Source organism: Condylura cristata, unplaced genomic scaffold (assembly GCF_000260355.1).
Source record: "Condylura cristata isolate star-nosed mole 26May11 unplaced genomic scaffold, ConCri1.0 scaffold00022, whole genome shotgun sequence".
Classification (NCBI taxonomy): domain Eukaryota; kingdom Metazoa; phylum Chordata; class Mammalia; order Eulipotyphla; family Talpidae; genus Condylura; species Condylura cristata.
This window is the reverse complement of record NW_004567123.1, coordinates 30285547-30296939: the sequence shown is the minus strand read 5'-3', so window position 1 is coordinate 30296939 and position 11393 is coordinate 30285547. Positions and strand designations below refer to the sequence as shown.

General features: G+C 58.6%; 1 protein-coding gene across 1 annotated transcript in view; it reads left to right on the top strand.

Moving 5' to 3' along the window:
* Positions 1 to 11393, top strand: part of PREX1 (phosphatidylinositol-3,4,5-trisphosphate-dependent Rac exchange factor 1) — a 157407-nt gene that overhangs the window by 105759 nt on the left and 40255 nt on the right. The window contains exons 8-11 of the mRNA XM_012728131.1: positions 1555 to 1673; positions 2267 to 2416; positions 4245 to 4392; positions 10551 to 10682. Coding sequence (XP_012583585.1) covers positions 1555 to 1673; positions 2267 to 2416; positions 4245 to 4392; positions 10551 to 10682 — 549 coding nt within the window. The remainder of the gene's footprint in view (positions 1 to 1554; positions 1674 to 2266; positions 2417 to 4244; positions 4393 to 10550; positions 10683 to 11393) is intronic.

The window sequence follows — 11393 nt, the reverse complement described above, 5'->3', positions numbered from 1 at the left end:
AAACACACCCAAGCCTCTGGCTTTCTTAACACACATTAGAAACCCATGTTCTCCGGACCCATGCTGACCCCTCCTGCCGTGTCCCCAGCAACGTCGCTCCAGTCACTCGGCCCCCCTCTCCCGGTGGCAGGGCAGCCTGTGTGCCCTCCCCCCTGCAGTCGGGCCTCCCCAGAAATGCCCCTAGTTTCCTCCCTCACTTTTCATGGGTCTTTGCCCTACCTTCTCAGTAAGGTCTTCCCCTCTCCTACTCCAGTTAAAATCACAAGCCCCCATCTACCTTTTCACTTTATTATTCTCTTTTAGAAATCCTACATGTTTGATTGGAGCTGAACACTTGCACGTCGCGTTCATTAAACATTCTTTTCACATGGAGCCAAGGCCTCTTCCCCGAGGATGAGTTCACTCAGCACAAAGCAACTCACCTTTATGTCTTTCCCAAACATTCAACTTGATTTGTAGAGAGACAACTCGAATCCCACACTCCTGTCAGTCAGCTTAGATAATATTTAATTACAGTGACAGGTGCACATCAGGCAGGTGGGTCTGGGAGCAAACACAGCTGGCTGCTGGGGGCCTCACCCACCTGGTGGAGCAGAGGCCTGTGCAGGTCATGAGTGGCCTTGGGGCTCCGAGACTCAGGCCCTGAACTCCCTGCCTGTCTCAGGTGAGTCTTCTGGCTTGGTCTTGGTCACTGCAGTAGCTCTAGCACCTAGTGGTGCCTGGCCTGGAGCAGGTACCCTCATGATGCTTTTGATTGCCTGGGGGAGAGATTCCCCTGAATCCCAAGTAGCCTTTGAGTAGAAAGCTCTGCTCAGGTGTTTGTTGAATGACTGAGTGAGCAAAGGAGTGGCAAGAAGGAGGGTGGCCAGGTGGATGAATGAATGGATGGATGGATGGGTGGGTGGGTGGGTGGATGGATGGGTGGGTGGGTGGGTGGATGGATGGGTGGGTGGGTGGGTGGATGGGTGGGTGGGTGGATGGATGGGTGGGTGGGTTGGTGGATGGATGGGTGGGTGGGTGGGTGGGTGGATGGATGGATGGGTGGGTGGGTGGATGGATGGATGGATGGGTGGGTGGGTGGATGGATGGGTAGATGGATGGGTGGGTGGTTGGATGGATGGGTGGGTGGATGGGTGGGTGGTGGATGGGTGGGTGGGTGGATGGATGGGTGGGTGGGTTGGTGGATGGGTGGACAGATGGACTGCCTACTATAAGCACCGATCCACTCTGATCTTGTTTTAGGAAGTACCTGCTTGCTAGACTCTTTGGATTTCCACCCATTTTTCTAACTAAGGAGAATGGGTTTCTGTTGCTTCTTGTTGTGCTCTCACTGATGTCTCCTGTTGGCCGACATTCTCTCCCTTAGGCCAGCAAGTCTCTGCCCATTTTCCAGATGAGGAAACTTTGGGAAAGGTGAAGTGACTTCCTCAGATCACCTGGCCACCAGCCTCAAACCCATGCTCCTCATGCTCCCAACCCCTGTGCTCACCCACTGAGTCCAGAAGACAACATGAAAGCGAGGCGCAGGGTCATGGGCATCCCACTGTCTTTCAGAGTTGCCGGGAGCAAGAAGTCCAGCAAACGGACGAAATCCATCAACGGCTCCCTGTACATCTTCAGGGGTCGGATCAATACTGAGGTCATGGAGGTGGAGAACGTGGAAGACGGGACAGGTAACCCCCACCCCAGGCTCTCCATGGGCCCCTGCTCCATGCACGGTCTCTGCTTCAGTTCGTCTCCTGTTACTGTGAAATGTCCCCTACCTACAGCGAGGTGCCTGACACAGCATGTTAGGGGAACTTTCAAAGTCTCATGACGCCTGTGGGTCATCCTCAGACTCAGGGTGTGGCTGGCTCAAGTTCTCTGGATAGTGCCAGCCAGTTTCAAAGAGGTCTGCCAACCGTGCCCCAGCCAGCAGTCCCGGGGCCATGACTTGGCGTGGTCGGGACTGTGCTAAGGCTTTAAGTAGTCCCAGAGCCCGGACGAGACAGGTGAGGAGGCTGGAAGCTGGTGTCCCCCTGGAGGCACGCCTGCATTTAGGCCCAGTTGGGCATCCTGAAGCCCCTTGTAAGTGGGGTTGGAGGGTCTTTCTTGGCCAGACTCCCTTGCCCCCCAGAGAATGGGTAGGAGAGAGGGAGTGAGCCTCTGCCCGGCCCCATGGGTGCTGAGGTCTCGTCTGTCTTCCTGGAATGGGAAGGGCTGGTTCTGGGGCCTCACTGTGTGTAGTGGGGAACACACTGAATGGTTTGCCTCCCATCCCTGCCAGCGGATTACCACAGCAACGGCTACACGGTCACCAACGGCTGGAAGATCCACAACACAGCCAAGAACAAGTGGTTCGTGTGCATGGCCAAGACGGCGGAGGAGAAGCAGAAGTGGCTGGACGCCATCATCCGCGAGCGGGAGCAGCGCGAGAGTGAGTGCGCTCTCTTGCCCTGAGGAGTGGGCTCCGGGCAGCTTCCTGGACTGGCCACTTCTGCAGTGAGGACAGCGGCCTGGGAAGGGGCTTTGGGTCCTTTTGAGAAAGGCCAGAGCTACAAGAAGCAGGTCTTCGAAGGCGCGGGGAGCTCGGATCTGTGCTGTGGCCCAGGGGTGTCTCGGCTCACCGAGGTCATCTGGTTCAGTCCACCAGCGGCTAGTTAACGAGGCCCTGTGGGAGGGACTTGCCCGAGGTCGGGCTGGTGTGGATTCCTGGCCCTTCACCCGTGGGTCGGTAGCTGGGATGCACCCTGCATGCCTGTCCCTTCGCAGTCCAGCCCCCTCCCTGGGTTCTTTCTGTTTGAGATTTTCCGAGTCTGTACTTGGAAGGGAGTCCTCGGGGGCCCCCTTGAGTGTGGTCATCACTGTCCAGGCCCAAGCTGCTTGGCAGCCACTGGCACAACGAAGAGTGGATGTGAGAAGCAGGGTGGGGCTGGGAGTGGGCCCTGAGCTTGTGCCAACCACCAGGTTGGGAAGAGGGACCTCGGCATCTTTGGGGACAGCTCATTTTAGCTTCCCAGTGATGTCTAATAAGAGGGTGTGGGCCTGTTGCCCGGGTGGCTGTGCTGTGGGATGAGGCTGGTACCTGGCCACGCGGGGAAATCGGATGCATCATCCCACTCCCTGAGCCCAGCTGTCGGGACCCTCCCTGTGTCCTGGCCACTGGGAGCCCACCGGATGGCATGGCCATCTCCCTCCTGCCATGTCACTTCAGCGCTCTTAGTGTCTGCCCAAACCCGGCCCCCACTTCAGCAAATGCTCCCTCCCTTCTCTGGGAGTGAGTCCAACTGTTGGGGTCACCCCTACTTTTCTCCCTTTCCCCAGACTCACCTGCCCCATCAATGCTAGACCCATTCATGTCTCTCCTCTTCCTGCTCCCACCCTGGAACAAGATGCCAGCTCTCAGGAAATGCAGGCCTAGGATAGTGAGGTCAAGTGATGAAGAGTTTTTTTTTGTTTGTTTGTTTTTTAAAGAAGTGCACATCTGGATTTCAAAATGTTGCCCCCAAACGCTTTAAAATCCCACTAGGCCAAATAAATGCTGGAGTCTGCCCCCATCGAGGGGCGTTTGTCATCTCTCAAGCTGATTAGGGTGGGGGTGGGGCTCGGGCGCGGCCTCTCTGGGTGGGTGAGGGGTAGCTCTGTGGTCACAGGTGTGGTGGTGCCGGGCAGATGTGGGTGCGAGTGGGGTGTGGCCTGAACGGCCTGGGTGCTTAGGCTCAGGGTGGTGTCCCAGACTCCCGGGTCCAAATCCTGCCTCCAGCGCTTCTGGCTGTGCAGCCTCGGGAGGCTCACTCTCCTGCTCTCGGCCTCCGTGTGTCCCCTGCCAGGTGGGAGAACGATTCTTGCCTTGAGCAGTCAGTGGCAGGTGGTCGTTGCTGTCAGAACTGCTGTTATTTGTCTTCCTGGTGTCCAGAGTCGCCCCGGCTCCTGGGGCCAGGAGCTGTGTGAGGTGCTGGTGCAGCGGGCGAATCCACCTTGGCCGCACGCACAGCTCAGCAGGCCTTCGGGACGCCTCAGGGTTCGGAGACTTTCCCCAGGGTGAAGGCTCCACTGCTTTCTACCCTGGTCTTCACTGCTCTGGGCGCCCCCTTTGCCATCTGCGTGAGGGGGAGCCGTGCCGCTCTCCCGCCCACGGGTCTGCAGGGAGTCGCGGGCAGCAGTAAGCAGCGTGCTGCGGAGTGGAGGCCTGCCGGGGAGGGCGCTGGGGGCGCGCTTGCAGGCGGCAGGCCTGCCCTCCCCGTGCTGACCGCGCCCCTCTGCAGGCCTGAAGCTGGGCATGGAGAGGGATGCCTACGTCATGATTTCGGAGAAGGGGGAGAAGCTCTACCACATGATGATGAACAAGAAGGTGAACCTGATCAAGGACCGCCGGAGGAAGCTGAGCACCGTCCCCAAGTGCTTCTTTGGCAAGTGAGTGGCCCCACCCCGCCTCACTGGGCCCTGGGGGCTCGGCCCGAGGGCTCTGCCGGAGGCCCGGAGGGGCAGACGCCGTGCCCGGGCCTCCCCGTCCCCCCAGGAGCCCTCCTGGCGGTCGCTAGGCACTCGGAATCCTGTGCACTGGAGCTCGAGGATAGTGGGGCCCTTGCCCACACCCCACTCCTGAACAGCGGCTTTCCGCTGTGACCTGGCACACACGCCACGTCATCGCCACCCGAAGCCAAAGGCGCACGGGGCTTCCCGGCTGGGCATGGTCGCCGGCCGCTGTGCTCTTGCGCTTCCGGTCCTCCCCTGCCGGCCGCCCCTCCCTGCCCGAGTCGCATCTGACTCAGCTCAGAAACAGTGCAGTGCGATTCCCTCTGGTTCCACAGAGAACACAGAACACTGCCCCAGCCAACCCACGGGGCGCGGCCACGTGGACACTGCGGGCAGGTGGCGGTCCACGCGGGAGTGGTGGTGAAGGCGCTGGAGGCCGGCTGTGAGGACGTGGTGCCGGGGCCGCCGCGATGGTGGGGGTTTGCTCCTCCCGTTCTGGAGCTCCCAGGGGGCGCCGAGGCGGCTGGTGTCTGGGAGTTTCTCCCTGGGCTGCACAGGGAGGAGCCCTGTGGGAGGAGCTTTTCAGTACTTAGGGCCTCCGCTGTGACGGGAACTTGGTCGCTGCAATGCGGCGGGCACGCGGTGAGGACACAGCAGCCGTGTAGAGCTGCTTTGCAAGGCAAGATGCTGCTCCTTGGGCAGAAGTTCCGGGGCCAGGAATGGAGCCCAGGAGGTGGGGTTGGACTGAGAGACAATGTTTACCGGGAGCAGAGAAAGGGACATCGGGACCGTATGTCAAGCCACATCTGGGAGGCGAAGTACTCCCGGCCCTGCCTCGAGATGCAGGCATGATGCAGGTGGTCATGGGGTGCTCTGCTGGGGCTTGCAGTAGGTCACAGCTGCCCGTGAGTGGTCAGCTGGTAGCCGGCTATGGGAGCCCACAGGCCTCCAGGTTCTCGGTTTGGAAGATGCATTCTTTCCCAACCCCTGTTTTTCAGTCTACGAGCAAAGTGGCCAGAGCCCAGGTGTGATGCAATTGCATCTTTGGCCCTGGTTTAGAGCTCTTTACCTGGGGTGGGCAGGGTGTGGGGGAGGCAGGAGAAGCACCCTCCCCCCCCACCCCCGAAAAGCCTTAAGCTGCTTCCAGGCCCTGCTGTGTGAAGACACAGGGGTGGCCTTTCTGGAGAAGGTGCACGAACGCCCAGGCCCCTGCCTCCCCAAACTTGCGGTGCAGCTGCAGGGAGAAGCTGGCCTGTGAGGCCGGGACTGGACTTGGAATTCACCTTAGCTCTCCTTCCCCAAACCTTCTGAAGCTGCTTCAGGTCAGGCCACCACGTTCTATCAGCAGAGACCGGGGAGGGCTGATGGGGCTTGGGGTGGCCCCACTGGAGACGAGGGAGCAGCTGCTTTCTCGTCAGGTGGAAAGTGGCAGCGTTTCCCTGCGGGGTGAGAAAAAAGGGAGTTGAGGAGAGTGAGCCCTGAAGGCGGGGTGGTGGCTGCTTGGGAAGGGGAGGACATGGGCAGGCCTCCGGGGCAGGGCCCGGCCCTCCATGTGGACAGGTAGCATGGAGACGGCGGGGTGCTCCATGTTGGAGGAGCGGCTGTGACCTGGTCTTGGATGCCACGGGACTGAATGGAGTCCGCAGGGGGACATGTGGCGGCAGACGAGGCTGGGGCTGGGCCCGGAGCCTGCAGCACTTGAGGAGAAACCGCAGCATCTGAGAGGACAGGAAGGGAGGTGGGGGGCCCTCGGCCGGTGTGGAAACCAGGGGCAGAGAGGCCTGAGCCAGAAGGAGCAGGCCTGGTCTGTAAAGCTGAGCCACCAGGAAGACGCTTGAGTACGGCTGCTGGGCAGGCTTCGGGGAGCAGCGCTGGAGCCCGGGAGGGCTGGGGCACCATGGCCTGAAGCTTGCAGTTGGAGGGGCTGCAGGCAGAGCATTTGGGGTGGCTGAGGTGCTCCCGACTTGGGCTGTTACCTTCCAGGGTCAGCAACCCTCTGGGGTCAGCAACCTTAGTTCCAGGCTACCTGGGAGGGCCTGTGGAGGGAAGTGCGACCCTTGACCCTTGGGCTTTCGGGCTGTGGGGAGGGGCAGCTGGCCGATCTCCTGGAGCTAACCCTTAATCCCTGGGCAGAAAGAAGCTGTTTCTCTCAGGGGGCCCCGCCCCAGCCACCCCCACCACTGTCAGAGAACCTTTCTGTCTCCTGCCAACCCCTGGAGAGCTTAGTCCAGCCGGATGGGATAACCTGTTTGTGATTACAGCTTCGGTGGGGGTTTCTGTCTCCTCAGGAAGGATTAGGGGAGATTTCTTTTACTGCCCGTTGAAGCAGGGCCAGGATTGAGGCTTGTTTTGTAATCACGGGGCCTTAAGGAACAGACTTCCTGCTTCTAATAAATAATCTAATAAGGTCTTTGAGTAAGACTCCTCTCCTTGCACGGCTTTGCTCTGCCCCGGCTCTCCATCCGCCGCCCTGGCCAGCTCTGCGCTTTCTCCAGCCACACCCTGGCCCCTCGGGCAGAAGCACTGGGGCTGCGGAGACACTTACCGGCCTTTCTCTGCCCTGGATGCCCCCACAACACCCTGAGGTGCACCGCCCTCTGTGCCACCCAGGGGTGAGGGACAAGGGCCTGCTCGAGGCCACTCAGCCCCTCGGGGCGGGGCTGTGAACCCAGGACTCCCACCACACTCTGCTGCATTTATTTTTTTTATCTCTGGTCTGCAGATTTCATTTTTCCTTAGCAGTAACTTTCTCCCCTCTGCCTCTTCTCCACGGGGAACTCCATGGGTGCAGAAAGTGTCCGATTTATCTTTATAACCTTCAAGGTCTGGGCTTGGAGACACACATACTTGGACTCTAGTGCTGGTTCCCCCCATTTTCATTGTGTGACTTTGAGCAAGTTTCTTAACCTCTCTGAGCCTCAGTACACACATTAGTGAGAGATATTAAGACGAGCCTCGTGGGGTGTTGGGGACACAGTGCGAATGCCCTGCACATGCCCTGCACGTGACGTGCTCCGCCCCGAGAGGCCAAGAGCGCCTGCTTCTTCCCTGCCTAGAGGCGGGCTTCACCACAGGTTAGATGTCGATGGCCACCTGCGTGTACAGGTGCGGCTATCAGGTGATCTGTAATGACGCGTCAGCATGGCCACAGCCATCGTCAGGAAGCACCTTCCGGCAGTGCCATTCCTGGGAGGAAAGTCACCGCTCCACGTCCAGCCCTCACGGAGCTCAAGGCCACGCTCAGGCCAGAGAAGGGGATTCTTGTACTGGTGGTGGGTGGAGCAGTGGGGTCTTCTCTAAGGGAGGCTGCGTAGACTCACCCCTGTGTCAGACTAGGGCTTGACACTGGGAAGCTAGACATGCGCTAACTGGGTACCTGATTCTGGGGTGATGCAAGGAAGGAGGATCGGAAGCTGACGTGCTGACTCTCATCCCTGAGCCTCAGGCGCACAGCAGAGTGGCTCCAGTGCTGCCCCCACAGTCCTCCCTCCCGCCCCCCACCCCGTCCCCCACCCAGCCTACACTGCTCCCCGTGTGTCTCTGTGGAGTCTCGGCCTTGCTTCCTGCCACGGCAGGTCGCGGTTTCCTGACCCTGCTGCTTCTCACCTTGGCCCTTGTATATGCTGATCCCGTCGAGAACACCCCTCTTTGTACCCCGAGGTGGCAGATGGCACCCCACTGACCTGGTGTAGTTCACAGACGTGTTTGCAGTGGGCCACATGATACTTTCAGAAAAGGTCGGACTCCATACCAGCTTTCAGCCACTGGGAGATTTCAGAGGAAATGCCGGATTTCTGACTTCTCCCATGTCGTCTTCCCGTGCAGCCACGGTCCAGCCTCAGGGTGCAGGCTAACACGGTAGTGTCCACCTGCCCCCTCGCCCCTTTCTGGAGCGCGAGATCCTGGTTTTAGAGATGATGCTTATTTGCTTTTGCGTCTGGATCCCAGCTGAAGATTTCACGAGATCAGAGAGTGTATCCGCTAAACCCAGGAGGCCCCGGCTGAACCTCTTGCCCAGAACTCCCAGAGTGGCAGCCACTGTCTGGGTTTATCTGGCGCCTCGGCAGCGCTCCCATCCTCTGGAAGGGGCCAGACTCAGCTCAGGGGTCAAAACAGAGGTCACAGTTGTTGTCCTCTGGGCTGGCTTCTGCTCTCACAGCTGCTGTGGGGACACTTCCTGTCCCCCCGCCCTGGCCACAGGGCTGCCGGCCCGTGCCAGAGGCAGCCCCCCGTGGGACAGCTGGTGGGCAGCTGCATGTTGCGTGTCCAGCATCTGAGAGTGGACACTCAACATCTGTTCGCCTCCCTCAGCGGCTGGCATCTCCCTGAGTTTTGGGACTTTGCGAGTGGAGGTGGGGGTGAGTGAGCCCTAGGACAATCCCTTCCCTACCTGGAGTCCCGCTCCACACAGTCACCCACTTCTCCTGTGCCCCATGGTGCTCCTGGGGCTCTCTGAATGCTGTAGCACACATCACTACCTACACACAAGGCAGGTCTTTGCTCAGGCAAACTGCACAGCTAAAAATAGCCCTGCCCCCGGCCGTAGCTGGAGGCGGGACAGCTGGTTTCGATAAGCGGGGAGCTCTGTGTGCTGGCCAGCGGCCACCTGCTTTCATTGAACACAGATTGCCTCGGAAGGAGCCCTGTTCCCGCTCTCCCTTTTCCTGCTGACTTTGAGGGGCTGAGCTCTGCGTGGAGCTGAGTGTGTCCCTGAGAGCGGGGCTGGGCCTGGGGCCTCTCGCTGGGTAGTCATGTTGGCCTCGCCTGACTTCCGCTGGCCTCAGCACTGCTTCTCCTGAGACCTTGCTGCCATCCCCAGGACAGTCCTCCATTGGTTCAGTAAATGACGATGGGACCTGCCTGCACTTACATTCTCCTAGGTGTTGGGGGTAGAGCTGAGAAGAAAGACAAAATATGCCTGTCAGCATGGAGATTACCTTTTGGGTAGAGGAGATGGCTGAGAAATACATAAATAAATCTTTGTAGCTTCAGACAGTGTAAATGCTGAAAAGCAGAGGGACTACTTTTGATCAGGTGGTCAGAAGTATTTGAGCCGAGACTTGAAGGATGAAAAGGAGGGCTGTGTGAAGAGCTGGGGACAGGTGTTTCCAGGCAGGGGAACAGCACATGCAAAGGCCTTTAGTCAGGAGGGAGCCTGTCGTCTTTTAGAGGGAAAGACAGTGGGTGTGGCCAAAACAGGCGATGAGGTCAGTGAAGATAGTTCAGGTAAGACACGTCATCCTGCAGAGTTCAGATTTTCTGCTGAGAGTAAGGGAAGCCTGTTGGAGGGTTTAAGTGGGGCCATTGCATGACCGACTCTACAGTCTTCCTGAGCTCTTCCCTTCTCTTCCTTCCATTCATCCTCCTACCCACCCACATACCTGCCCATCTGGCCATTCATCACCCCCTCACCCATCTACCCAGCTCTCTGTCCAGGTAGCTGTCTATCCACTCTTGCACGCCACCTCACCCACCTACCCATGAATCTTCCAGCCCTCGTGTCACCTGCCTGTCAGGTAGCCATTCAACCGTTTATCTACTCTTTCATCCACTTACTTGCCCACTCATGTGTCTGTTTTCCGCCCACTCACCATCCATCCATCCTCCATCTACCCATCTGTTGGTCTGTGCATCCGTCCACACACTCATCTGCCCACCATCCAGCCATGTAGTGATCTGCCTAGTCATTCACCTGTTGCCTACTAATCATCCATCTGTATTTATGCATCCATCTGTCGGTCTATCTGCCTCTTCCTCCCTTCTTCCCCATACCAGTATACACCCACCTCCACCCATCCATCCATGCATCCATTATCCATCCATCATCCATCCATCATCCATCCATCATCCATCCATCATCCATCCAACCATCTATCCATCCATCTATCCATCCATCCATCCAGTGAACCTGGGGAAGGGCCTGGGTTCTAGCCACACATCTCTCTGCTGTTGGCTTTGGAGAAAAGCATGGAGCCTCAGCACAGCCCTCCGGACAGTGGAAGGGGGTTGGGGGGGGGGGGCTAGGCCAGCTTTGTGCTGGTCTCTGTGGGCCCAGTACTGGGCAGCCCTCTCAACTGATATAATGTTCCTGGCAGTGAGTTTGTTGCCTGGCTCCTGGAAATTGGTGAAATCAGCAAGACTGAAGAAGGAGTGAACTTGGGCCAAGCTCTGCTGGAGAATGGTATTATCCATCATGGTGAGTGGGGCTGGGCACGGGTGGGCCAGGGGTAGGACCAGGCCAAGGCGATTACAATAGGGCTGTAGTTTGGAGGCTAATTCTCCACTGCGGTGAAGCCTCCTTGTTCCCTGGGCACAGTGTGGCCCTGGGAACATGGATTCCCTTGTAAATCTGTTCACAGGGCTGAAAACCCTGTACTCACCCGGGTACCAGCCGAGCAAGGACCCCTGGAGTAGTGGGGCAGGGCAGGAATTCTCTTTTCTGGCCTTTCTGAAAAGGCCAGAACTTTTCTTAGGCATTCAGCAAACATTGATTGGGTGCCGGTTACATGCCAGGCGCTGTGTGCACAGTGGAGGGTCCTCCTGGAGTGACCTTCTAGGGGAAGGGGGACCGTCATTGTGGGGGTGCGGTGACTGCAGGGTGAGTGCGGGGGTTCATCTTGGAGGAGGAGAGGTGGGAAGCCCTCTCTGAGAAGACAATGGAAGAGACTCAAGGGTGAGGGAGGGAGCCCTGTGGGGGGACCCGGGCTGAGGGAATGTCCAGGGTCAAGTCTGCAGCAGGAGTCTGAGCAGTGCGTCTGCTTCGGAGTGGACAGCAGGGAGAGAGGAGGTGAGTCAGGACCACGGGGACCAGGAGCATGTTTGTGGGAGGAGGCCCAAGACTGTAGGGGGCTTGTGGGGTCTTTGGCTTTTACTCTCCAGTGAGGCAGGAAGCCACTGCTATGCTCTGAGTAGAGAAAACACACTGAAGCTCACATTTT